At 60.3% G+C, this 27,712-nt stretch overlaps 1 protein-coding gene across 4 annotated transcripts; it reads right to left on the bottom strand.

Moving 5' to 3' along the window:
- Positions 1-155: 155 nt before the first annotated feature.
- On the bottom strand, positions 156-27,250 carry VAX2 (ventral anterior homeobox 2). Of its 4 annotated transcripts, none has more exons than XR_008746127.1 (4): positions 25,934-26,302; positions 21,139-21,326; positions 3,133-3,979; positions 156-887 (listed from the first exon to the last, which is right to left on the bottom strand). XR_008746127.1 is itself a non-coding variant. In XM_055797748.1 (4 exons), the coding sequence occupies exons 2-4, from the start codon at positions 26,193-26,195 to the stop codon at positions 3,491-3,493; spliced, it is 939 nt and encodes a 312-aa protein (XP_055653723.1). In that variant the 5' UTR covers positions 26,196-26,197; positions 26,669-27,250; the 3' UTR covers positions 156-3,490. The 4 variants fall into 4 exon arrangements, 3 of the variants coding, with proteins under 3 accessions (XP_055653723.1, XP_055653722.1, XP_055653721.1); XM_055797748.1 differs by adding an exon at positions 26,669-27,250 and having other exon boundaries at positions 156-3,979; positions 25,934-26,197; XM_055797747.1 differs by adding an exon at positions 26,681-27,250 and having other exon boundaries at positions 156-3,979; positions 25,934-26,197.
- Between the last annotated feature and the right edge of the window lie 462 nt (positions 27,251-27,712).

Raw genomic sequence — 27,712 nt, 5'->3', positions numbered from 1 at the left:
CAATGACGGGCTTCAAACACCTCCCTGCCAAGCCCCCCACGAGAGCCACCACTCCAAAAGGCGATGGAGGAGGAGGAGGCAGGCAGGAGGCAGGACATAACTTTTATTAACCATTAGAAACCATAAGAAACCACATTATTTGTTAAAGTTTTACATCCAGTACTTTTTTTTTTTTTTTAACCTTTATGTTTTTTCCAATCATACAAGGAGCTGCCGGAGGCGAGCGGAGCGGGGCAGGCTGGGGCGAGCTGGCTTCCCCACGGCACCTTCCCACCCCGCCAGGACAGCTTCGCTGGGGCTGTTTGCTTTGGGAGAAGAAACTTTGGAGAAGCAGCAGCTTTGGATCAGGTTTGGAGCCTTTGTGAAAGCAGCATTTGGGTTTAAATTGGCAGAAAGGGCTTCCCATCGCATTGCAAGGCAGCCCATGGCCTCCCTGCCTCACTTTCCACCTTTCCCCCTGCCCGCATGGGAGGAGGATGGAGACCCATGAGGATGCCTCGAGCTGGGCGAACACACTGGGAGGACCACTACCCCAAAAACTCCCAGGTTTTGGGAGTTCCCTCGAAAATAAAACTGGATTTTGCTTTCTCTGAAATGCCCCCAAACCTCCTCCACCCATGAAGGTGCAGGGGGGTCACTTCTCCATCAAACTGGACCAAGTTTCCTCCCAGTGAGCCCAGGGTGGGAGGAACCAGGGTCCAAAACCCTCCGGAAATTCCTGCAGTTCAGCTGCTCCCAGGGGGAAGAGGGAAAACCAAAGCAAAACAAATCCTGGGGAGGTTTGATGGCAGCATTTCCCCCATCTCGGCGTAGCCAGGTGGGCACGGCTTCCCTGCTGCCTGCTCTGCCCGCCTCAGCTCTCTGTCTTGGAATACCACATCTGCAGACTGGGAAAGGATGAAGAACGGCAATATAAATATAAATTAAGTGATGAAGGGAAGGGAGAAGGTCGTTGTCCTGTCAAAATCCAAAACCTCAGTCAAATACGTCATTGGGGTGTCGGGGTTTCAGCACCCCAGGGCACCAAGAGATCCAGCAAATACATTTAGGGAGAGGTACGGAGGTGTTGGCAGCGAGCTGTGGTCTGAGGTGGGCCAGGAGAGGGGAGGTCATTACGTGAGCCAAACGCTGTCCCTGCTTCCTGCATCTCTGAGCAAACCCTGCCTCAGTTTCCCCACCTGCAGCTGGGGGGGTGCCGACCCCTCCTGAGCTCTGCAGAGCAGCACAAGACCTGAGGGCTCACTCCCATAAAGTGCTCCAGACTTGAGGTGATCAATAAATACTATTTCATAGAAATGCTTGATTTAAAGGAAAAATAAAAATCACCGAAACCTTTTCATAAAATCATTTATTTTAAATATTTCCCTGCAAAATCTTGGGAACAGGTGGGCTAGCAGCTGTGTCCCCCTTAGGGACCAGTCCCTACAGAGCAGCAGCCTGGGCGGGGGGGCTGCAGCACACGCAGGGACGCTCGGCCTGGGTCAGGCCAGCGACTTGCTCAGTGGTAATTATTCTTCTGCATGAAACCGCAGCAGGAGGATGCGGGAGCCCCTCGGTTTGGGGGTGTGCAGGGGGCACGAGCCCCATGGCAGCTCCTGGGCACAGGGAGGGGGCTCAGGGTATCCCCCCAATCCTGCCACAGCAATGTCTCTGCAGGGTGTCCTGCCAGGGCTGTGCCAGCAGAGCATCCTGCCACCGCAATGCCACTGCAGGGCACCAGGCCGAGGTGATGCCACCACAGAGCATCCTGCCACAGTGATGCCACTGCAGGGTACCCCACCAAGGCAATGCCACTGCAAAGCATCCTGCTGAGGTGATGCCACCACAGAGTACCCTGCCAAGGCAAAGCCCACACCACAGAAGGGCCAGACTGCCCAGCATAGACCTCCCTCAGCAGATGCCAGGGGCCCATGCTGCCCCTTTCCCCAAGGGCCACCTCATGCAACGTCTCTCTTGTTTTTGCCAGCAGCAGGACTCCAAGCCCACCATCAACCCTATGGAGCTCATTCCCCCACAACATCCCTGTGCCGTGCCCTGCCTGAGAATGGCCCCAGCACCGCACATCTGAGGCCAAATCCTGCCCTACGGGAAGCCATCGTCACCCCCTGGAATCAGGGTACTGAGGCGGGAAGAGCAGCTGAGGCTGCCCGAGGGGCAGGGCCCTGCCTTTGCAAGCAGTGGGTGCTCAGCACCTCTCAGGGCTGGACCCTGGTTGTGCCAGGTGATGGGAGCAAGGCAGGGAGATGCTGCTAGGCCAGTGCTCAGGGTGGGGCTTGCTGCAGTGCCAGCGCTGAGCACCCAGCACCCCAGGATGGCGACGGGGGTGCTTTGGGCTCCTGCTGACGGCAAAGAGACCCGTGACCTGACCTGACACAGAGGAGCAGATCCCAGCATCACAACTGCCCATGCATCTGCATCCCCCTCGGTGGAGTTTCCTTGTTGGGATGCATGATGGTGGCCTGACCCCAACCCACCACAGCCCCCCCAGGGGGATCCAAGGCCTCTCCGGCATTCCTGGGGGTTTGCTGGGGTGGGACAGGGTCTAGGACAATGGTTAACTCTGCACAAGCAGGCACAGAGGAGCCTGGGGATGTCTCAGGAGTTGGGGTGGCCGCTTGCTCCAGAGCGCAGGGACCACCAGTGCTGGGGGCTGGAGACATCACCAGCACTGTCGGTCCCCCCCAAACCTCCCCATTTCCCCTGCCCTCCAAGGACAAGCATCCCACAGGAGCGGTGCTCCCTGCTGGCAGAGGGGACCTGGACCCCACAGCCACCGGGATGCTCCAAGACAGCCTCAGCCAGAGCACCCAGCCCTTTGCAGGTGGGGAAACTGAGGCCTGACACTTGCCCAAGGACACCGTGGCATGGCAGGGACAGAGCCCAGCACTGCCCTGTGCTCTCCCTTTGGGGTGCCCTCCTGCTCCCCGGGGCTTTGGCCGTGACCCCAACAGCACAGACCCCAGAGTGACAGTCCAGAGGGACCGGGGCTCTCCAGTCCCACCCGTATGGGGTGCCAAAGGACCATGGGGCATCAGCAACCCCCCCCAGTGCCCCATCGCCCAGAGCTGCTCCTCTCTCAACCCACGAAGCACAGACCAGAGCATCATCTTCCAGACCCTGAGTGGGCGATACCTGAAGGAGGGAATGTGGCCCTGGCAGATCCAGCGGCGTCAGTGAGGGACAGGACATCGCTGGTGACACGGGACACCCAGGAACACCCCCTGAGGTGTGAGCGGGTTCAGCGCCAGCCCTGCAGCAAGGAGTTGCAGGGAGTCATCCACGGCTGCATTGGCGTGCCGGGGGGGGGGGGGGCAGGCATGCACACTCACACGTGTGTGCACACACTCGCACGGGCACACACACCCCCCAGACAGAAGGCGAACAGTCTTCCACATCCCACTTGCCAAATCAAACCCCATGTGGGGGCACAGGGTGCATGGGGACGTGGGGGCTGGTGGAGGGGGGGACACCTTTTGACACTCATTTTCATTTAAGGGCTTGGCTTCTTGCTGGGTATAGAATTGTCTTTCCTTTCCAGCCGCGTGTAAGGCTCAAAAGCAGAAGTGCCCAGTCCGTAAGCGCCCGGGAGGTCGTGCAGGCTGCCCAGGAACGGCCCCGCAAAGCACAGCGGGGCGGCCGGCAGCCTGGGCGAGGACGAGGAGGAGGAGGAAGAGGCAAGAGAAGGGACCTGCAGGCTGAAGGCTCCCGGTCCCGGTGGGCTGCTCCCGCCGCCGAGCCCGGGAGAGGTGGTTCCCGGGGTGGCCAAGCCAGATCCGTTGCCCGTAGGACTGCCGATGGGGTTGGAGGTGGGAGAGAGGAGGCTGGGGGGGGCCGGGACGGAGAGGAGCCGGCCTTGCTCCAGCAGCCGGAGGATGTTGCAGGTGGCAAAGGACTCGGAGGTGGTGGTGGAGCGTTTCTCAGAGTCCCTGCTCTGGTCCTTCTTCTGCTTGGTGCGCCGGTTCTGGAACCAGACCTTGACCTGAGGGGGGGAGCGGGGGGACGGGGTGGGGGGACAGGAAGGCACGGACAGAAAGAGAGTGCAGGGGGGCAGGGGAAAGAGAGGCGAGAACCAGGAGAGAGTGAGAGATACGAGAGAGAGAAACGTATTAAAATAAACGCCCAAGTGAGATCCATCCCCCGCCACAGGGACTGTGGATAAGTCGCTCCCGCCTGCTGCTTCCAAGGAAATGGCAAATTCTGGAAGGTGTCACCAGGAGAGAGTGGGACAGGAGCCTGGGGGTGGGAGCCCGGGGTAGGAGCCGGGAGCCAGAAGCCCGGGGCTGAGCCCCTCTGCTGCTGCCCGGCTCTGCCCTGTGCTGGCTCTCCCGGGGCTGCTGCGCTACGGGATGTGCTGGACTCTCCTCTGTGGTGGCCATCAAACCCAGGCTTGTGCCCCCACCTGCAAACCCTTCCCTCACCAGGCCAAGAGACAGGGCAGGATGGAGGGTCCCTGGCTTTGCTACGGTGCAGGGGAACATGTTAGGGGACAGGATGGCTTCTGGTGGCCCTGGATCTCTGGGCACAGACCTACTCCTGTGCCCCAACCCAGTTGGGGACATTCCCGCCCCAACCTGCCTCTGGCCAAAGGAGCAAGTCCGGACTGTGGCCCCCATGGGACACCCCCAGCCCCAAAACTGCACCTGACTTACCAGGGTGGGACATGGAGCTGGTCCCCAGCCCGTGGCTCCCGTCCCCCTATGGCTGCCCCCACACCCCCTAACCTCTCCCCTGGGAGGGCAGCCCCCTGTTTCTGTCCCTCCCTGGCAGAGCAGAGGGGTAGGACAGGCAGAGAGAGAGAGACAGAGAGAGGCATGAGGGACAGACAGATGGACGGAGATGGAGGTGAGGGAAGGAGACGGATGGGAAGACACTCGGATTAGAGCGTGGTGGATGGCGGGGCGGCACCTGCGTGGATGAACTGGACGTTGGCCGGGACCCTGGGAGTAAACCCCAGCACACGGGCACAGCCTCTGTCCCCATCTGCTCTGGGGCCAGCAGGTCTCACTCATCCGAGTCATCGGAAACTCACTGGGGCAGGACAGTCACTCACTGACACAGCCCTCGCGCGTCCCCTGACACAATAGACCCACAGTACAGAGCTAATGGAGCGTGGGGGTGGAGGAGGTCTCAGCCCCCTGGCCCCTTTCAGGGGACATAATAGTGGAGCTGACGTCTGGGCGAAGCCGGCCGGAGGCTGGGGATGCTCAGGGAGGAGCAGCGGGAGGTGCTCCTGGGCAATGGGGGGACACCAGGACCACGGGGCTGAGCTCATACCCCACAGCTGAAACCTCCTGGCACCACGGGCCACTGCCAGCCCACATCCTACCCCCCCATACCCACAGAGCCCCGCATGGAAGCTCCCAAGGACGTTCACTGCCCATGCACGCCCATTCACTCGCTTGGCCCCACACAGGGATCCTGAATCCCTCAGTGCCACTGGGACCGCAGGGCTCACGTCACAGCCCAGCCAGGTCCCCAGGGCTGACATCCCCTCCCCACTGTCCCCCCCAGGTACAGGCAGGGGTCTCTGCTCCCACGGTCCCGCAGCCTGGGGCACAGCGACCTGATGCAGAATTCGCAGCCCACCAGCTTTTCTGGTAGAGCTGCCACATTCTGGGGAGCACAGAGCCCCAGTGCATGGGTGGCAGTGCCAATCGGGACTCACACAGCCCCACAGTCCTGCATCTTTGTTGACATCTTAACAAAGCTTCTGCTGTAAATCCCTACAGAAACATGTAGAACCCCAGCGCGCTCTGCTCAAAGCATCCCCCAGCCAGCCAACTCTGGAAGAGTGAGAGCCTAAAAAAATCCCCATCAGCATGATTCTGTCCTTGAGGATGGGCATGAAGTGCCCAGGAGCTGCCCACAAGCCGCATTTTCCCAGCCCAGCCGGGTGCGCAGTGGGAGGTGGCAGTGGGATCCTCATCCCCTCAGCAGGGAGGGTGCACCAGCACCCACCCTTCCCACTCCCGACACCACCACCCACAGATCAGGCTCAGCATCTCCTGGCCTTTCCTGGGCATAGCAGCCCAGTCCCAGCCTCGCCTCGCTGTGCCAGGGAGGATGGAGATGGATGGATGGAGCCCACCCTCTCAGCCATCTCCATCCCTCAGCCCCAAACCAGGGTGCTGCGGAGCTCTACTGTCGTATGCCCAACCCAAACGCTGCTTCCTTCAGCCTGGTGTACGTCTGAGCCTGCTGCCCAGGCTTGGAGGCTGGGAGCCCACCCCCAGCTTTCCTCCCTCTCTTCCTGGTCCCTGCGCCCTCCTGGTTTGAGTTCATCGCCTCCAGGTACCCTGAGATGCTGACAGGTCTCAGAGACCCTCTGAGGCTGCACAGGGACTTCACAGTATCATTTAGGTTGGAAAAGAGCTTTAAGATCATGGAGTCCAAGTGCTAACCCCACACTGCCAAGGCCACCACTAAACCATGTTTCAGTGCAAAGGGAAACTGTGGCACGGACAGCCCCTGCAAAGCTCTCTGCATTGCAAAGCACACTGAATCACAGCTTCTAACATGGCAGGAGGAGTCCACAGGGCACAGGATCACAGAATCATGGAATGGTTTGGGTTGGAAGGCACCTTAAAGCACACCCCGTTCCACGCCCCTGCCACGGGCAGGAACACCTTCCTCTAGACCAGGTTGCTCCAAGCCCCATCCAACCTGGCCTTGGACACGTCCAGGGATGGGGCATCCACAGCTGCTCTGGGCAGCCTGTGCCAGCGCCTCGCCGCCCTCATCATAAACAATTTCTTCCTTATACCCACTCTGGCATTGTGCTGAGCAGCACTAGCCAGGGCAGGGTGTCCCTTGATAGGTTACTGCTCTTACTGACTTGGGAACCAGTGACCTGAGCGGAGGCACAGCCCCATCACCACGCATCAAAAAAGGGCAAGCAGAGACACCACAGCACCCTGCAGAAGGAAGAACTGAGCCCCAGGGGAAGAGGCAGGTGCGGCATGCTCCTGCTCTGCAGCATCGCAGCTGGCGCAGGCAAGGGGAACCGCCACAGGGAGTCAGGGGGTTTCCTAAAGCAAGGACTAGGAGGCATCAGGTGTTGTCGCCAGGTAGCAGCCAGAAACCACAGCAACGTGGGAGGCAGAGCCCCTCTGGGCAGCACAGATGGTGTTAGTCCCTGCTGCAGGGTGCCCTGGAAGTCAGAACATGAGTGGGCTGAAGAAGGGGCTCGGAAAAACCATGGGAGAACTGACCCATCAAGATTTAACGTGAAGATCTAGGCACCTCCTCGTGGTGAGCGCTTCCCAAGATGCCAGTGGCTGGAAAGATATAGCAAGGACAGGATCACTTTACACCCCACATACTGTTTTCTCTCCTCTTCCACCACTGACCACCAGTGGAGAGAAGCTCCTCAGCCTCTGTGTCCCCTAAGGTCAGCTCTGACGTTCTGGTTGTCTTCTACAGGCTGTAAAACACAGCTCCATAAAAGCAAAGGGACCTTGCCAGGGTCTTCAGAGGTTTGTTCTGTTCCACCTCCTCCTCCAGCTGGCCACGGCAGCTCCTTTTTCCTGAGCATTTCAGGATTTGGTTTGTGTTGCCACTTCTCCCGGGAGCTCTTGGTCAGCTGGGGAGGAACTTTCCCGGGGCAGCCGTCATCTCTCTGGGTATGACGCTGAATACCAACAATTAACAGCAATACAGATGGGGAAGTCCAATAAATAGATCAATAGAAACTGAAGTGGATATTGATGTGCATGAATTTCTGGTGCTGAAACCCAGTTCCACACCACTGGGGACATGAGGGGAAACACTGAAGGACAAGAGGGAGTAAAGGGTGGAGGTGACGCCAGTCTCCAATGGCTCAACACGGGGTTCAGCTGGGGAAGGGTGGCAATATGGTCCTTAGGAGAAGAAAACCCATTGGGTTCCTCCTCCTCAGTGCTGCTGCTGGGAGACTGTCCTGTCTCCCTGTTCTGGGAGACTCTTCCCAGCCAGAATATCCTTCGCTCTCACTCCTCTTTCATCTGGGCTGGCTGACGCCACCGGTGATGATACCTCCATTGATAGGCATAGATAGAAACTTTCTGTAGCCCTCCCCGCCTTCACCCAACGCCTGATCCTCCTGCAGGAGGTTCTCCCATCCTTGCCTCACCTCTGCGCCCATTGCCCTTGAACACCATGACCCAGGCTGAACGTGTTCTGCTAAATAAGGTTTCCTCATGCCTCGTAGACTGACGTGAGCTTTTCCCCATCTGCACTAGTGACATATCAGATGAGCAAGATCACATTTGCCTTCACGGCTAAAGTTCATATACAGCTTGTCATTAATTAGTAGATCCATGTCCTTTTCATCCTCCATTATGATCAAGCCCTGAGTTCTACCAGTGGAGATGTAAATAAGCTCAGCTAGACGCAGTCCTTGACAAGTCCGTGAGTAATTTCCCTCCAGCCTTGATCCCTCGTCTTTCAGCAATCCCCTCCACCATCTCCCCTCAGTTACAGTTTCTCCTCCACACCACAAGTTCTCTACCCATCTTTTGCTGTGGTTTCATTCATAGCTCCCCATCGGCCACCTTAGCGAGTGCTTTGCTGAAATCTGCTTTGACCAGATTGGCTTCGTTTCCTTCTCTAAAAAAGCAGCTGTCTTCCTCGTCCAAGTTACTGGGTGAACTAGTGCATGACTGTGATGGGGCAATGACACCCTTCCTAGTCTGGCCTGGGGGAAGGGCAGGGAGGACCATGCTGGCACATCTCTGGTGGACACCACATCTCCAGCGTCTATGGAGGAGGCAACATAGCCCTGTGCGCAATATTTTGTTTCTCAGTTACCAGCTCGGTGAGCTACGGTTAATAACTGAAGGGCTGTGGGAGGAAACCAGCCACCTCCAGCTCTCCTGCCAGACTAGGGGGTGAAGAAGAAAGTGAGAGCAAGGACACCTTTTCCCTGGGAATGGAGAGAGAAAGGCCAATCCCCAGATGCCTAGGGGGCAGCGAGGACAGATGGTCGGGGAGGGCATGGGGATGGGGGGGGAGCCTCCCCCTGCTCCAGAGGAGCCCCAGGAAGAGCCCATGGCTCCTGGAGGCTGTAAATCCCCTGCCTGGGTCTGTGGGATCCAGGACCACACGTGACAATCATGTCAGGTCAAGCCTGGATGCAGACAAATAGACAACAACATGCATTTGGATGCGACTGAAGAGCAGGACATGAGAGGTCATGCGTTCACCAGAAAAGGAAGGTGACTCTCAGAGGACAGGGAGAAGGCAAGCCGTGTAGAGAAGATGACTCTGAAAGCCCTAGGAGACACGGCATGCAAGAGAGAGCATGATGCTGAAGGTATGAAGCACAGCTTGCGGATTTATAGATGTACACGAGTGTTTGGAGAATGAGTCCTGGCACTGGGCATTCAATCCATCACTGTGACCAGATCTAGTGTCCACCTTTCTATGGGGTGAGTGGCTGGAGGGATCTCGGGATGAAACCCCTTGTGCTTCTGTATCTGGAAATTCTGCTTTCCTCGGTCTCTTGCCACAGAAGAGACTGGTAAGAGCAGGGGATGTCTTGTCAGAGTGAGCAGGGGTAAGACATGATCCCTGGGCTGAAGCAAGGCAGACTCGAATGGCAGAGACACTATAGGTGGACCATGGGGATAACTTCCCGTGGAGCTCCATTCCTGGGGCAGGAGTGTGCTTGCCATTGTGCTGGGCTGTCTGGTTAGCACAGAAGGTTCTCCTAAGAGAGATGCCCTGGATCGACTAGAGTGAGGAGGAAAGTCCTACAAGCTGGTCAGAAAGGTCCATCTGCCTTTCAAGTCCATTAGTGCTTGGAAGCATGTGACTTTTCTAGGTCCTGCAGCAGGAAAATCAAGCAGGAAAATAGCATCCTGGGCTAGGTGTTTCCATAAAAAAATCAGGCCCTCAGCCTACCCACACAGCAGCAGAGTAGCCACCAGCCATGTGTGCATTCACCAGGGAGGGACACGGGAGCCGTAGCTCACTGCAACCATCCACATTCACCTGCAGGTTGTGGGTCATGTGTGACAAATGTAGTCACCTCATCGTGCATCCCCCCTCTGGTATGTATGCATGGATGTACTGAGAGCCCAGAGCGCTGGTGCTTGGCCAGCATGAGATGGCTCGAGGCTGAACACAGCAATAAGGTTAATTTTGGAGAACTGGCTTCCACAGCAGAGACTCTAACCAAAGTGTTAATAAAGCATATTCCTTCCTAGAAGACTTAGCCAGGTCTAAGCGTCCCACGGCATATGAAGAAGACAGGACCAAAGGTATCTAGCTGGGACACAGGCATGCGGTTCCCACCTCTGACACCAACCCCATGGGACACTGGTACCTCTCACCCCTCTGTCCCTCTGCTTAGGGACAGCAACACTTCTGCTTTGGTGTCTGAGTACTGAGCATGGTGGGCACCCACACACACCCCAGGACCTGTGGGTGCCACCAGAGCATGAACTGCAATACCCACCAGCAGAAAAGGAAGGCAATAACCCCAGTGCTGTAACAGGTCTGTCCTGTCTGTCCCAGACTGGCAGACCCACCCAAAGCTTTCAGGACTCATTACAACAGTCCTCAGCACACAATAAAACACCACATCACCTCACCGACCTGCCCATAGCTGCAGATTTTGTTCCCACTCCCTCTTTCCACCACGCCAGAAGCTGGAGATACCTATTGCTCAGAGCAAGGTCAATCCTTTCTCGCTGGTGGAGAGGCTGGATGTGGTGTCCAACTAGGAATGACCAAGAGTATGAGAACTCAGCTGTGCATTGGGTGGAAAAGCAGCTCAGAAGGTTGAAACCTGCTGCTTCATCATTTCAGGATGTGCTTCCCGGTGCGTGGTGTGAAAACCAGCGGTAGCTTTCCCCATGGCACCACGGAGCCTCCCACCCCGTTGCCCTCTTCTCCTTGCAAGTCCTGCTGTCACCCAGCAGCATAGGAGGGGGCTCAGCCCCACGAGGACCTCGGGTTGCAAGTTCATCCGCTGTGGGCTACGTGACTCCCACCACGCTCCCATTTACAGAGAGTAAGGGGAAAAGAAATCACAAAAAACAAATCCCAAACTGCCAGGAGAATGGTCTCAGGGGAGCTGGCAGTGCCATGCAGCAGCTCTGGAGCAGGGATGTAAAGGTTGAATATATTTGTATATATTTAATATATATCATATATATTATTATAAAAATATTCGTGTTTTCCCTTCTTCCCAAAAAAAGCTCTCCCCTGGCCCATTCCCCCCCGATCACATAAGAGCCTCACCAGAGCAAACGCTGCCCAAACACCGAGTGAGCCCTCCAAAGAGAAGGGCAAGGCAAGTGCAGAAACAGCACTGACTGCCGCCGGGAAAGCAACACCGCAACTCCCCCTGCTCCCTAGCATCTCCTGCTGCAGCGGGAGTGTCCACAGGGCCACCACCACCAGACAGCGTGCCTGGGAGTGGGACGTGGAGCCCTCGGAGAGCCCGGCGGGGGGTCCCTGCAGCAACCCCGGCCGGCCGCGCTGCTGCCCAGGTCCCAGCCTGTCTGACCCGGGCAGCTAGGAGCTTTTTTTTTTCCTTTTATTCTATTCTGGTTTATATTACCCTATATTTATTCTATTCTTATTTATATTTATTCTATTCTATTCTATTCTACTCTATTCTATTCTATTCCATTACATTCAATTCTTTTTATTTTTAACATTTTCTTTTATATTGTTTTATTTTCTACACACTCTTAGTGCCTGCTATGCAACTGAATGAGCTGCTGAGGGTCACAGATGTACCCACAGATTTCTCCATCCTCTGGCTTTTCTCCGCACATGGATCCCCCACCACGAGGAAGGATTCACCCTTACAGGAACAGGCTCCAGGAGCCCACTGGAACCTCCAGCGTCCCTCTCCACGTGTCAGGGAGCACCACCGCTGCTCCCCGCCTGGGAGGGAAGCAGAAGAGCTTCGGTTCACCTGCTCTCCTCGCAAAGGGAAAGCGATGCAAAATGTCACCGAGCATCTGAACTTCTCAGGGCGGCACGGTGCGGGTGCTCTGCTACGGCACCATCTGTCCATCTGCGCCTGCCCAGCAGCAGGACGGACAGGCAGGCGGCTGAGCCACCCTCTGCTCCCGCTCAAGACCCCCACACTGCAAACTCTGCGCACTGTGTGCACGCTTGCACCCTGCTCCGCCATGCTCCCGCACACCACACCTGTGCTCGCACATGCCCCACCACGCGTGTGTGCACCGGAGGGGCCAGACGCACACGCAAACCCCCCAAATCGCACCATCTGCCACGGGGTCACATCTACCTGCAGTTGCTCGAGGGGCTCACTGAGCATCCCAGTTCCCCGCTCAAGCACGGGCAGGGAACAGGCAGCAGCGCAGGCAGGGCTCTGGGGAAGGGGACAGACCCAGGCAGGGAGGACGTGGCATCTCCCTGCTCCCTGGAGCGGCGGCTGCAGCCCGTGGCGTCAGCTCCGAGCAGGCTCCCAGCTCCAGGCGCGGTGGCATGCAGCATCCGTGCCATGGCACAGCGGGAGCTCCTGGCCCTGCTCCCGGCAGCCCGGCTGAGCCCGGTGCGGCAGCGTCCGGGAGCAGCCATGGGGCAGCGTGTGCCACGAGCATGGCTCTCCACAGCTACCGGCAGCCTGGTGGCACCGGGATGGAGCACGTGAGTGGTTTGGGTCCTCCTACCCTGTGCCACGAACCTAGGGAGCGCCTGAGCCTCCCCCAGCCCCTTCTCCGATGGCTCAGCCTGCCCTGCAGATGCTGGCAGCCGGGATGCTGCTCCGATCCCTGCCCTCCAACACCTCCCAGCTACAAAACAAACACCTCCCAGCTACAAAACAAATTATTTCCAAGCGGTTAATCCCGACAGAGACCCCCTGCCAGCAAGCCAAGCTTCCCGCACGCTCGGGGATGGAAAGGCACAGGGCAGGAGCCCATTGCCCCACGGTGCTCAGGGATGCAGGGATCTGCTGAGGGTTTCAGCCCAGTAGCTGCCTCACACTGCCCCTGCTCCACTCATCCACCCCCACACGCTGCCCAACATGCTCTCATCCCCACCCCAGAGCCTGCAGAGCAGCATGTGGCCACGCTGGCCAGCCGAGGACCGGGCAGTGCCCTCGCCTCTCTTCAGCTAACTTTTCATATCAGCTGGCACCTAACTGATGTGTTTTGCTGGCTTGTGGCCAAGCAGCGGTGGGACGTCACTCCGGAGCAATCATGGTTTGCCGGTGGGAGCCCGAAGCCCCTGTTCCTTGCCCACCCCAGTCCCAAGCAGTGGGCATGTCACACCTGCTCATTGCAGCCTGCTTGCCCCAGCACATGTGCTCCCACACACCAGCATCCCCCAATGCCCCCAAAACACCTGAGCCCCTCGGCCTCCCAATGGAATGACGCTCATCCTCCCCCAGGACCTGCATGAGCATCGCCCCGGCACCCGTGCGGGCAGGGCTGGGGGATATGTTACTGCTTTTTAATGGTGTTTATTATTTGGCAGCCCTGCCCCGGGGCTGATCCCGGTGCCATCATGCATCCCACACTGCGCACACCTCCGGTACGCCGGCCACCTAGGACTATTCACAGCTGCCGGCCGAGGTCATTTTCCTCACCGGATTAGCTCCCCGCCGCCATCAGCTGATGCCCACTGCGGCACGGAGGAAGGCAAGACTCAGCCAGCCCCAGCTCCACAGCTTGCCGGCCACCCTTCCTCTTCCTCCTCCTCCTCCCTCCGTCCCGCGTGGGGCCATGGGCTGGCGAGGCTCGGCACAGGCTCGGGCCCCGGCGTTGTGTAAGCTGGCGGGCTTGCTGCCCAAAGCGGCCTTGCCCAGAGGTTTCATAACGGTGCAGAGCCTGCATGACCCATCTGCCTCTCCCCAGCTGCAGCCAGAGTGGGGATGGACTCATCCCTTGGCTTCTCCCCCAGCCCCTCTGCGCCCCTGAACACCACCCCCCACTCCAAACCCGCTGCTGCACCCAGGACAGACACACACGGGGCCATGCTTCCAGCCGTGCTGAGCTGCAGCCCACCGTGGGACCCGACCCCGAGCTGCTGTGTGCCCTCAGCCAGGAGCCTGTCCCCTGAGCACCACCTCACCCCACCGCTGATCCAGAATCCCGGCCAGAAGCATGTCCTCAGCCTTTGCTCCAAAATTCAGGATATTTTCTGCTTCACAACAGAACATCCCGGTGCTCCCACGCCCTTTGTGAATGGAAACGAAGGAGCAGGGAGGGTGCTGGGCTCTGCAGGCAGGTCTGCCAGGGGTGACCTGTCCTTCACCACCCAGCCCGGTGGCCCCAGAGCAAGGTGACCTGGGAGGAGCATCCTCCAACACACCCAAATTGGGTAGAGACAAACCATTGGTCTCCTCGGAGGAATCGGCAGAGGCTGACAGCTGGTTTCCCCCATTTATTGGGGTTTCTGAAAATGTTGCCTGGAAAGGATGGGAGACACTGTCCATCCCACCCCGGCAGGGACATTCTCCACGCAGCCCCGGCCCCGCGGGTCTGATACCCAGCACCTGGCCAGAGTGTGCGGGCAGGTGGTGGGACCCCGGGCAGCGGCTGGGGTTTGGGCCATCACATTTGAGATTCCTGCCCCAGCATCAGAGACAGCTCCAAAACTGTCACTCAAACCAATTTCCATTAGAAACTGTCATTTTTAGGAAACAATTTTTCTTAAATTATATTTACTTGGAGTGTGCTGAGAAAGCCTTGGAGATTGCTCTGGAAACACCCAGCCCTCCCGCAACATTTAGTATTGAAATTTTCCATCACAACTGTTTTTTACTGTGCAGGCACTTCTGATCGAAAATGCTTAATGACAAAAATCTCAATGATTTCACATTTACTTTTATCGGCCATTTTGCCTAGTGCCAGTTGAGAACCGTAGAGGTACCCTGATACTTCAGGTTATCTAATTCATCACAGGGGCAGCTGTCCTGTATAAGAGCCCTATTTCCAGAGGCTCCCCTCATTCCCTCCGAAGGAGAGCTGCTCCTTTCCTCTCCTAGAAATGTTTTCCAATCCCCCACCAAGAAGCCAGTGCTCCCTGACATGCTTTGGGAAACAAAACGCCAAAATGGTGCATTTTGGAGGAACCCAGAGGGCTGGGGTCAGGCAGGCGGAGGCAGTGGGCAGGCTGTGCCAGCCCGGTCCTGCCGCTGTGTGGTACCTGGTTATGACACAGACTTATTGCCACCAGCCCAGGGCCCCGCGGCTGCAGGGTAAACCCCACCACATGTCCCCGCCACGAGGAGAGGATGGGATTAGCTTGTCCATGTGAGCAGGTTTACTCCACAAGCGTGCTCTGACACGGGCTGGCATGTGGGACAGGCACCCTGAAGCTACTGGAGATGCTCAGAGTCACCCTGGAAGAAACCGAGCATCTCCAGTGGTCACCTCCTGCAACGGGACCCAGGACTCCCCTCTCTTCCACATCAGAGCCAGCATCTGGATGCGACCTGGGAGTCATTGAATACAGGATCACCCAAGCTGATGTGCCCTGTTGCCTCCTACTCACTTCAGAGCAGACTCGGTACCCAAGGCTTTGGCAGCAGGAGCTGACTGCAGGCTACCACGGTTGGACATGATGCTTCCCCCAGCTACCTGCCTCCCCATCCCACCATCCCCACATCCCCTGGGCCAGTTCCAGGCACCCCAGGTCCCTCAAGAAGCTGAGTCAGACCCAGTCTGGCAGAGAACTCCTCCAGGAAAACAGGGCACCCTTCAGCCCATCCAGAAAAAGCTCCACCAGAAGCAGTCTAGGGGGATGGACAGGAGCACCCAGCTGGGAACAGCACTGGCGGTGGAAGCATCAAACCAGGATGCATCAGAATGGGGCACCCCACAGTGCCAGCAGGGCTGCAGCTTCCCAGGCAGAGGGGAGAAAACATTCCCCGTGGAGCAATGACCCACAGGAGAACAGTCGGTGTGAGCAACCATGACACGGAACAGCAATGCCGTCAGAGCAGTGGGGTAGAGGCAACGTGAACCACAGAAGATGTCCGGGACTATTTTTCTATGCACAGCAGAGCATGAGGGATGGGTGGAGGGATGGGAGGAGGGATGGGTAGAAGGACGGGTGGAAGGATGGAGGGATGGAGGGGTGGAAAGATGGAGGCCTCCTCAGAAAAGAACATACTCAGCCATGACACCGGTATTTTCTGCATGGTCTAGAAAAGGGTTTTCCAACAAACTTCGAAAATTCAGCTTCCCCACACCCTGAGGACTCACAGAGGCCCCAAGGCTGAGGAGTGTGCTGCTCTGAGCAGGCAGACCAGCATTACGGTCCTACCTGCCTCTTGTGCCCTGGGGAAGCCCTAGCCTGCAGCTCCCATCACCAAGCTCTGGGTGACCCTCACCTCCTCCAGACCACAGCCCTCCTGCAGTTCTCCTTATGAGAGGACAACTTGTGCTGGCACCAACCACTGTTTCACTGTTCTCTCACTGCAGAGACCAATAGTTGTTAACGAGTAGAGGTGCGATTCATTTTTAACTGCATCATCTTAATTGCCGGGCTATAAATAGACTTTCCTGCCCCTTCTCTGGCTCAGCTGCTTTCTCACGTGCTTTGCTCCACGCTGAGGGGATCACAGTCCTGAAAGCTCTGTGCTGCAAGTACCCTCCCCACGCTGCACACGCTGCTCGGAGGGTGCTGGGCCACCGGCAGTGACAGAGCTGTAGGAGCCCAGCCTCTGCCAAGGACAGCCCAAGGGTTTGTCCCCAGGAAGCCCCGCTAGCCCGGCTGCGATAGAGCCCACCGCAGTGAGTGGAACACCAGGGGATCTGTGGGGGTCCCATCAACTTTCCAGTGGCCAGGCAAGCAAGAAGCATGATGCTATGACCTCTCTCCACCCTGTGCTCCACTGTTCCTCTACAAAAGGTCTTCAGATGCTGCACAGGAGCCAAAGAGCCCAAAAGTTCACCAGTATCTTCCAGGCGGTGCATGGGTCCACGAGCTGCCAGCAGCGCTCCTAGCTGTGCCCTCCTCAACTGAGGACAGCCCTGTCCCCCAGAGCTCCTGCCTTTGGGAAGGGGTGAGATGCCTCTTGGCAGCTCAGTGCTGGGTGCTGCGTGGAGAACATCAGAACCAGCCCTGTCATGACCTGGGTGCCCAGCCCTCAGAAGGGGCCCTTGCTCAATGTAGTGTCACTCCTCTGTCCTTGCTCTAAGGAGGGCAAGAAGAGCTGGCAAATACACCGGGTCACTTGAACCTGAGCCTGGCATTGAACTCCTGACCCAGAGAGCAAAGCCTCCTGGCCCAGGCAAATCCCCTCGGCGAGCCCATCCCGCCTCTCCTCCTGCCGGGGGATTTGTGGGAATTATCCTCCCTTCGCCATCCCCCCCGTGGTCCTTCTGCCTCAGCCTCCTCTCTGCCTTGTGTTTTCTATCCCTTAATGACACTAAGAAGGGACACTTTTCCACTAATGCCTTGGGACGTGCTGCCTGGAGAAAGCCTGATGCAGGGATACGGGCTACTCTCCGCTGGGCACAGGGGGCCAGATTCTGGACGGCTTGTGCCAGGGTGGGCTGGGGCAGCCCCCCTGCCGCTCTCACCGGGGATGACAGCTCACCTGGGATGCAGCAGCCGGAACATCCGCATTTCCAGGCCGCTGCTTGACAAGTTAATGAAAATATTCTACAGGCTAATTAAACTCATTTAACACTAACCATATCCATGGATTAATTAGAAAAAGCAAAATGGCATTGGGCTGGAGACCAAGCAGCTCCCAGCGACGCAGAACAGGTACATGGCTCCCTGCAGGGATGAGGTGAATTCCCTGGGCTGGAGAGAGCTAGTGCAGGTCGAAGCACCCTCCTCATCTTCACCAGAGCACAAGTGGTTCCGAAACTCCCACACACACATGCCCTGGGTGCAGCAGGCCTAGCTAAGCCCCACAAGCAGGCATGGGGGACAAGGTGCAGGGCTGGCTCTGGAGAGATGGCAAGGTGGCCATGGAGGGACAACAGCGGGTGGCCCTGCGCAGGGCAAGGGCAGGCTCATCTGGGCACCAGCTTCTGCAGCTGCTGCTGCTCCGGCATGCGCGGCTCTGAGCCTCCCCCTGGCACGGAGTGGCTGTGCTGCTTCTCCCTGCCTTAGCCTGGGTGATCCTCCCTCTGCCCTGGGTGATCCCCCCTCCCTGAGGCAGGGGCCAGAGACAAGAAAGCAAGAAGATCCCTGCTCCTCAGCATGGAGGTGGGTCATTCTGGCTTCCCTGCCAAGGGCAGCGATAGCCTTCTGCCTCGAAGTCTGCCAAAAAGCAGGATCAGATGCCAGGAAAGTAAAATAAGAGCCTAAAAGAGGCCCTTTTTTACTCCAGCAGGATTTCTCAGAGGTGCAGCCTGATCGGTGGACCCACTTACAGGAATGCTTGGCTGCAGCTCTCCAGCTGTGATGACATCGTGTCTCTTCCTATCTCATCACGCTGCTTGCACCACTCTCCTCTCACAGAGGAGTGGAGATGAATCATTCTTCTCCCCCTGAACATTCACAGGCACACAAAAAAACCTTCTTGGGGGCCCCTTCCTTAATGCCCCTCTGCTTTGCTCTCCCGTCCCATAGTGGGACACAGTGAGCTCCCATTGTGTCCGGGGATGCCAGCAGAGAGCAAAGTTGGGAGCAGCTGGCTTCCTAACCTTGAAACAGAGATATAACCCAGTGAGGGGATGTAAAGGATCCGTCCCACTGTCCCAACCACCAGCACAATGCAAATGTCAACCAAGAAAGAGCCACAAGATGCTGCTGGTCGGGAATCCACCCACAAAACTTTAGATGGAGTAACTATACCATGAACTGCCCTAAGCCCTGGGAGCTGCTGCTGGATAACGCTGGGAGGAAAATCCCCAGAAGTATCCAAAATACTCCGATTGTTGCAAATGTTGGATTTCTCCCTGTCTGAGCTGATGGACACAGAGGAGCCTGGTGGGACAGGAGCAGTTGGTGGGGACTATCCAGTGTCCCAGCCACATTTAGACCAGACCAGCATGCTGCATGGAACCACACAATACCCTCCAGATCGACGGGGTCTTGTAAAACCCTGCCATCACCTAGCTCCTACAGCAATGAAGGAAACCTCTCATCCACAAGGACAAGCCTCCCAGCACAAGAACAGCAAGGGACTGGGGTGGGGGGTGACGCCTGAGTGTTCAGAGAGCCTGAAACCATGACCCACAAGGACCTGCACCCTGCTAATGAGAGGAGGAAGCCAGGCATTGAGCCTGGCACTGCCATCCCCAGGCAAGGTGGTGGCTGGGGAGGGACGGACAGCAGCAGAGAGCCAGGAAGGTACAACTGGGAGTTTGCTGTAGGGAAAGAAATGCTATGAAAAGCACAGAAAGGGATTAAAAAAGACAGAGATGAAGGAGAGAGATGGGGAAAAGAGGATGCAGGAAGCAAAAGAGAAGAGACAGCCGTGGCCTACAGGGTGTGAATTTTCTCACTGAGTGATGAAGGCAGCAATGAGGCACCAAGCAAGCAGTAAATAAGCAGACATCAGTCCCTATGGAGAGGCTGCGCCCTCCTGGCCCCGGGCTGCGGCAGCCGGCACCCTGCTCGGCATAGCCCTCTGCTCCACGCACCGGCTGCCCATCCCTTCCCGTGCCTGCCAGGGAGATGAAGCTCTTCCCCCGGCACAGCACGGCCAAGCCCACCCATGTTCCTCCCAGCTCCCTGGAGGTGATGCTGGGACCAGAGCTTCAGCTGGGACCCCACGCAGAGGGACCCCTGTGCAGCACCCAGCTGCTTTGCTCCTAACCAGCGCCTCTGTGCACATATCCCGCAGACAGAAACCCGCTCCTTACCAAAAATCAAACCCACTCTGCTACCAAAAGAGCCAAGAGCGACTTATTTTTTGTGCACCAGGGCCTCTAATCCCCCTTGCAGGATCGTGCAGCAGCTGCACAACGAATACCAAAGCACCACAGAGCAACAGGGTCTCCCCAAAACCAAAGCCCGTCAGCACACAGGGGGAGCCTGGAGCTGGGGGCTTGGCTGCTGACAGCTGGGATAGGTTCATTCCATGAGGGGGTTGAAAAAATCGAAATTATTTCCTATCTGAATCGGTGAAACCACGTAGCTGCCTCCAAATGTGCATTACTGGCCAGAGAAGGGGCTGACAGGGTTTTTCCATAGTTCCCAGCTGTGCTGTTTGGCACTGCAGACTCCATTAATTTTATTATTCTTACTATTTCTGCATGAATTTTCAAGCCAAAACCATCACAACCCCAGCAGATGCACTATTTGCTTAGCAGACATCAACATCAACTTTCAAACACGCGCAACCTCTCCCACCTCTGCTCACCCAGGGTTTTCCGAGCAGCCCAGCTCTCTCCACACTGGGCAAACCTTGGCAGAGAAGAACCGGGAAAATCCCACCCCACTGGCAAAGCTCTGCACAGCGCCGGGCATGCGGGGTGTGATGGAGAAGAGATGCCCAGGGCGCCGGGCATGTGGGGTGTGATGGAGAAGAGATGCCCAGGCCACGCCACAGCTCAGGGGTCCCCCAGTCTGCAAGGACAGTCCCCAGTGGCATCCCACCTCGCTGGAAGTGGGAGAGTAAGGCTACAGAGAGGGGGGAGCGGCGGGGTGCAGGATCCATGTGGGATCCATCCAGCTCGTACACAGCCAAATACCTGATCCCAGCAGCACCCACAACACCGCCTGACCCTGCTCACCCACCCTGCACTGTGGGTGCTGCCATAAGGGTCCCTGCTGATGCCCTCCTGCTCTCATCCTTTCCCTGCTTTGCCAGAGCCTCCCAGGGGGATGCTGCTCACGGGGGAGCAGCACAACAGCTGGCAGGGGTGGGGGTCCCAACAGACACCACTCAGGGCTGCCCCTTGTCCCCTCTAACCCTAAACTGACCACTCCTCTGGCTCAAGAGGAAGGGGTTGGAGGAGAGCCACTGCCCGTAGCATCATGAACACTTCTCCCTGGCCACGCTCAGCCCCAGCTCCTGACCAAAACACCGGCCAGCATTCCTCCACCCCAGCAAGCACCGAGCCCCGCCGCCTGGGTTTGGGACCAGGGACTCAGCTCAGCCCCGGCTCTCAACCACCCCAGCCCCACTTGCTGCCTGCTCTGCCTGTCCCCACTACCCTCAGCACGCCGGTGGCCAGCACACCCGGCTGCATGCGGACACGCTGCAGGGCCACCAGGACGTCCCCACCACGGAGGAGCCGCCACGACGCTTACCTGGGTCTCGGAGAGGTTGAGCTGCCGCGCTAGCTCCGTCCTCTCCCTGCCCACCACGTACTGGCAGCGCTGGAACTCCAGCTCCAGGCGGTAGAGCTGCTCCGCTGTGAAGGATGTCCGCGTCCGTTTGGGCCGGTCCAGGTCCAAGCCCTTGGGGAGCACAATCTCCCGGATCGTCCCTTTGGCATCTGAGAGGGAAGCGGGGAGAAAGGCTGTCAGGAAAAAAAGTCTCCAGGGAGGAAAAAAGCTGGGGGGGGGGAGGAAAAGCAGTGGCGGAACTGGACCAAAAGGCCAGTTACTGGGGGAGGAAAAGCTGAATTAAACCCCATCAGGGCTGCTGCCCACCTGGGGGGCTCGCTGAAGCAGTAACTGTGAAAATCCCCCAAGCTGCAGCTAAAAGAAGCAACATCCCATAGTTCGGTTGTCCCCTCTGGCCCCAAATACTGCAAGTTTATAAACCTCCAGGGAACGGTAACAAGTCTTCACGATTATTATTTTTTTCCTCAAAGAGATAAATAGAAACAAAAAAGTCTTTAAGGAAAACAGACTGTTTAGTCACAGAAATAATAGTTTCTGAAAGCCAGAAGCAGAAAGGAGTTCTATACCAAGAAAGAGTTATAATTAATTTTTTTCATTATAATAATATATATTATTTTTTATTTCTGTCCTTCCAGAAAAAAATTATCTCTGTTACAATTCCCTCCTTTCCAGAATTGTTCTCATTGAAGGGCTATTTTCTTGAAGAGCAGCAGCTCCTGCTTTGGGGCAGCTCTTGGCTAAAGGGTGCCCGGTGCTGGGCCCCACTGTCAGGGCTCCTGGCTCCCAAGCCCAGGGGGACCCGAGGTCCCCCCAGCCCTGGCTGGAGGTAAGTGGCTTTATCTCTTTCTGGCTGACTCAGGCGTGAAAGAATTATAAAATTGCTGGGGCAGGAAGGGGGAAAACGGTGAGGAGCAGCCTGGGAAGGGATGATGGAGCCGGCACAGGGACAGCAGAGCTGGCATGGGGATGGCAGGAGCAGGGGGCAAGCACAGGGTGGGGAGAGGGTGCCCAGTCCCGAAGCCGGTTTCCCACCGCTATGTTGTGGTACGTGGCAGAGGCACCATCCTGGCCGGGCCAGCCCACTCCAAGCTGGAGCACAGCACTACAGAGAGAACCAGGGCCACAGAGGGACTGGGGAGGGTCTTCTGGGACCAGCAGTGTGGGCTCCGATCCACACCCCCAAACTCCATGGGTGAGCATGGGGCTGCCAGAAAGGAAAGGGATTGGAGGTATCTCTGGTAGGGAATCTCCAGTGGGATCAGGACGCCAGCCTGGGAACCATTTTGCAAGGGAAAACGTGTTTGCAGAGATGATGCCCAGACCACGTCCGCACTCCCGTGCCCACGCCATGGTCCCCCAACACAACAACAGCCGGGGCTGCCAGCGACTAGCGGCTAACAGAGACACCCATGCTTCCCAGCCGCAGCTGCAAGTAGCTGCCCCTCCACCCTCACCGCTCCGTACGGCGCTGCCGGCATTATTACGGGTATTATTTATTGTTATTTCCCCCCAGCAGCTGGGGCACGGGGTGGGGGGAGCAGGCTGGGCACAGCAGCGGAGGGGAGGGAAGGAAGCAGAGCCCGCGGTGCCAGTGTGGCAGGGAAGAGGCGAAACCCCCCGCTGCAGCCCCCGCAGCACAAGCAGGTCGCAGCCCTATGGCACACCGCCGATCCTCCCCACTGCCTGGCTGGCCAGGTTTTGGGGGGGCCCACGGCCACCCCCACCATGCCAGGAAGGCCACAACACCATCTTGCCTGCAGAAACCCCTCCTGAGAGCCCATCAGCTGCTGGACCCCAGACCCCCAGCACCCACCAGGTCCTGCCGTGGCTGTCCAGGGTTTTCCAGCAGCTGCTCCGGCGCGGCTGAGGCGACAGGTTCTGCTCTTGCGGCCAGGCTGCACCTGATGGCAGCATGTCCAGGACCAGGCCTGGGACTGACACCCCCCAGACGAGGTCTGGGGCCGAGGTCACTGACTTCTTCCCCGCCATAGTGGCTAAATACGACGAGGCAGGGCAGGCAGAGGCGGCGGGGGAGTGGGAGGGAAGGCGAGTGGGCAGCAGCTTCAGGAAACCCTGAGCTGGTGAACAGCAATTTCACAGCCTGCACACGCTGCAGCACAGCACAGCAGGCTGGGGGACACATCCTGCACACCAACCCACACAGCGGAGCCGGCATGCACAGATGGCCCGGTAGGCCCAGGGACAGACCACGCGCACACGCATGTGCACGAGGGACACCTCTCCCCTGCACAGGGACACACCATACGCACCCATGTGTACAGGGTCTCTGCACCGACACAGCTGCCAGGGCATTTCTGGGGTGCATGCCCGCTCCGACACCCCCAAATGCATCCCTCTCCATGCCGGGGCTGGCGGCACACACGCCTCGGGATGCGCCTGGGGGCACGGGAGCCCGCGGCCCTTCTTGGTGCCCCCCAAACAGCACCACTGTCCCTGCACCCACCCGCATCCCCCAGGCACAGTGCCGGGGCAACCCCCACAGGACCAGGCCGGGAAGGGAGCACCCCGGGATCTGCCCCCTCCCCTTCCAGCTGCCACCGGGGCTGCAGCCCCCACACTGCCAGTGGGACCAGCTCCAGAGCGGCCCGGCTCGTCCCATTAATCCCCTAAGCACCTGCCCACTGCCGGCTCACACCCCGGCCGTACCCGCGGCCAAGGGTGGCCGCCAGCCCTGCCGCCCCGATGAGATGGGGATGGCCGGGCGCCCCGTTGCGCCGGCTGGAGGCTCCGTCCCGGCCAGTGCCCAGTACCGTGCCGTCCCGGCCGAGCGGGACCTGGGCACAGACCACCGCGCCGCTTCCCAACGGGATCCCACCAAAGGCCGAGGCCGCACCAGGAGCCCTGGCCACACCGAAGCCACCGGGGACGGGCAGCCCCGGGGCAGCCACTCCACACCGGGCAGCCACGGGGAGATGCAGTCCCAGCCCCGTGGCAGGCAGCGGGATGGTGGGGAGCGGCCCCCACAGCCAGGGCCGAAATGAAAAAGATTTTAAAATATATTTCAAAAATATTTTTTTTTTTTAAGAAAACCCCGCATTTTGCAGAAAACTGACCTGGAAGCGCTTCCCTGGCGCCGGCCAGTGCTTGGCACCTACCCCACCCCCGGGAGCGCGGCCCGGCCGGGGCACGGCTGGAGCGAGGGGCTTGGCCCCGCCACCGGCTGTGCCCCCCACTGTCCCCTCGCTTTATTTCGGGTCCGCTCCTGTTGGTTTGCAGCGTTTCTCCCCGCCACCATTTTGTCCGCGCCGTAAAGGCTGCAGCAAGATGGTGAGACCAGCCGCTGCCAGGCAGGGGTCCCCGGGGCCGGATGAAGCGGGGACCCTGCCCCAGGCTTGGGGACCGATCCCCGGTCTCTCCCTGCCCCGGGCCCGTCGGGGCGGCCCCGGTAAGGCCGAGGCCGGGCAGAGGGGAGGCCTGACCCCGGCCTGACCCCGGCCTGGGCGACCACCGAGGGCCCGCAGCCACCCCGAGGTCTGCTCCCTAGCACTGCCCGCTCCCCCGCCGAGGTGCACGGGGAGGGCTGGGGCTGCGACAGCCGGGCTGTCGGCGACAGTCACCTATCGCGACAACCGGGAAAGAGGCTTCGGCGGCCGGCAGGGCTGTTTGCACCCGCTTCGCAGCTTCTGGGCGGGCCGGGGTGCCCGAGCCGAGCCGCGCCGCGCCGTGCCAGGCCCGCGGATGACGAACGAGCTGGGACCCGGCCCAGGCCCCACCGGCCCCGGGGCGGCACGAGAGGATGGGCACGGCCGGGTCGGGGCCGCCGCTCCGCTCCCTGCCGCCCTGCCCGAGCGCTCGGCTCGGCGCCGGGGCAAAGGCCGGGCGGCCTCGGCCCTGCTCACCGAGCGGCCGCGGAGCTTCCCCGGGCTGCGGCGGAGGCGGCGGAGCATCCCCGGGGAGGGCTCGGGATGGAGGCGCGCCGCCGCCCCGGGAGCCCCCCGCCCCGGGGAGCGCTCGGCACCTGCCGCTTCCCCGCCGCGGCACCCCAGACTTTGGGGGTTCGCCTTGTACAAGCCGCGCTGCTGCCGCCGAGCCCCGGGCCGGCGGGCGGCCGAGCGTGGGCAGCTCGGCGGGATGCGCCGGCTCTGGGTCCCGCCGCGTCCCGAGCTCGCCGCGTTCCCGTCCCCGGGCGAGCAAGCGATATTATAAAGAGAAAAAAAAAAAAAATAGCCCCTAACTCGCCACCGCTCCATGACGCTTTTCTCCTGCGACAACGCTTTAAAGCAAAGCCGATGCTCTCACCCCTCTCCCGCTGCCCGCCCTTACTCCCGGCGGGGCTCGGCCGGCCCGGGGGCTCTGTGGCCCCGCGGCCGATCCCCTGACCCCCCGTTCGGCCCGCTGCGCCCGGCCGAGCGCGGCCCCTCGGCCGCAAACCGAGGCGGGCTGGTGGGGCGCGCCCGGCCCCGCTGCCGGGAGCCGCACGGCGGAGCGGGCTGGGGGCCCGGCCCGGGCCCCGCCGCACGGAGCGGAGCCCGCAGTAGCCGCCGCGGCGAAGGGGCCGGGAGGCCGGGACTCGCAGCCGGCCAGCGCCCGGGAGCGGCCGGGGATGCGCTGAAAGCGGTGCCGGGGCTGGCGGCGGGGAGACACCGACACACTCACACACACACACACCGTGCCCCATCTCGCGGCCCCCCGGCCCCGGGGCGAGGAGCGAGGAGCCGGCCGGCGGGGGCGAGTGCAGCCGGGCAGTGCCCCGGTGTGGGGAGCGCAGCGCGGGGCCCGGGGACCCTGCCCATACCTCGCACCAGGATGCGGCGGCAGTAGTCCGCCTCGCCGGTTCCCGACGGGCTCTCGCTGTCCGGGGCGCACTCCTTGGAGGAGCCGGGGCTGACCGCCGACGTTCCCGGGATGTCCTTGAAGCCGCCGCGGCCGCCGCCGCCGCCGCGCAGAGCGCTCTCCAGCTCCGCCCGGGTCGGCGCCTTCTCCCGGGCCCGCCCGGTGGCTGCGGGCTCGGCCAGCAGCACGGGGCTCCTGCCAGGCTCGGCCCCTCCATCGCTCATCCCTGCGGGCGCCGCGGCGGGATCAAACATCAGGAGGGAGAGAGGGAAAGAGACAGAGAGAAGGAGAGAGGAGGCAAGACTAGGCGGGGGGGGAGGGGAGCCCCCCCCTCCCCAGACCCCTTCCCCTCCCCGCCCCTCCCTACCCCCCCACCCCCCCCCCGGGGCTCAGCGCCCTGGCAGAGCTGGGGGCACCGTGCCCCAGCTCACCCCCATGGCCGGAGACCGCCAGGGGCCCGTCGCCCTCCCGCCTCTCCGCGGCGGAGCCAGCCCGCTCCCCCCCCGGGGGCTGGCATTTAAACCGTGCACACACACCCCCGCTCCACCGGCCCAGGGGTGGTACCGGGGGCGGGGGGGGGGCGCGGTGGGACACGTCGGGGCGTCCCGAGAGGGTGCGAGTGGGGGGTAAAAAGGAGTTAAAAACTTTGATAGGAGACCGAGCCCCCCCCCCAGCTCTGCGCCCTCCCCAGCTCCACCTCCCGCGGCACCTCGCTCCGGGCAAACTTCAGGCGCTCCGGCCGCAGCCGTTGCCCTTCCATGGAGCGCCGGTCCCGGTGCCGGTGGGGAGGCGGCGGGAGCGGGCGGGGGAACAGCCGGTGCCGGGGCTCGCCGCGCTGCGCTGGGATTCGCGTGCGAGGAAATCAGTATTGGGAGATGGGGAGAAGCGGGGTGTGTGTGTGATTTTAGGGGGGCGGAGGGGAAGGGGAGGCCGATGGGAGGGAGCTGCAGAGGAAGCGGCCGGGGGTGGGACCGGGGAAGAAGACGGGTCCTTATTCCTCCGGCCCGGCCCTCCCCCGCGCTCCTCTGCGCATCCCCCGGCCGCCGGAGCCGGGAGCGGGCGGACGAGCCCCCGCCGCGGCGGGGAGCGGGCCGTGGGGAAGGCGATGGGGGAAAGGGGCGATTTTAAATTAACGGCCCGGGCACAGACGCAATTTCCTGCTCTCCCGGTCCGTGCCACCGATTGGTAAACAAAGAGCCCCTCGGCGGCCGCTGCCCGGCCCCAGGAGTGCGGGCAGGGCCGGGGGCGGCGGCTCCCGCGGGGACCCCTTCTCGGGGGGCTCACCCGCGGGGAACCCCCACCTCGGCGAAGGGCCAGCCGAGGTAGAAACGGATAAAGAAATAACCTTGCCCCGGTGCGGGTCTGTTTCCCCCCACGCCCCCTGCTCCCCAGGCTGCCCGCACCCCTCCGGGACGGGGGGGACTTCGACCCCTCTTCCCCACGGTGCCCTCTGGTAGCCCGAGGGTCCCCGCCCCACCTCCTCCCCGGGACCGGGCAGTGGGGTTGCCCCGAGCATCCCCGCCCTGCTCCGGCACAGCCGCACCCGGCAGCCGCGGGCCCCTCCGCCCCGGCGACCGGCACCGGGACCAGGACTGCGGCGAGCCGCTCCCCGTGCCCAGCGGGGCCGGCCGGGCCCCCGGGCGGCCTCCCGGGGAGGGGGTCCCAGGCAGCACCCCCGCCTCGGCGGACTCCGTTCCGCCGCTCTCTGCAAAGGGGCAGCTCCCGGCGGAGAAGCGTCAGG

The sequence above is a fragment of the Falco peregrinus genome, chromosome 2 (genome assembly GCF_023634155.1).
Source record: "Falco peregrinus isolate bFalPer1 chromosome 2, bFalPer1.pri, whole genome shotgun sequence".
NCBI classification, from domain to species: domain Eukaryota; kingdom Metazoa; phylum Chordata; class Aves; order Falconiformes; family Falconidae; genus Falco; species Falco peregrinus.
Note: the sequence above shows the minus strand (reverse complement) of the source record. Positions and strands in the feature narration are given on the sequence as shown.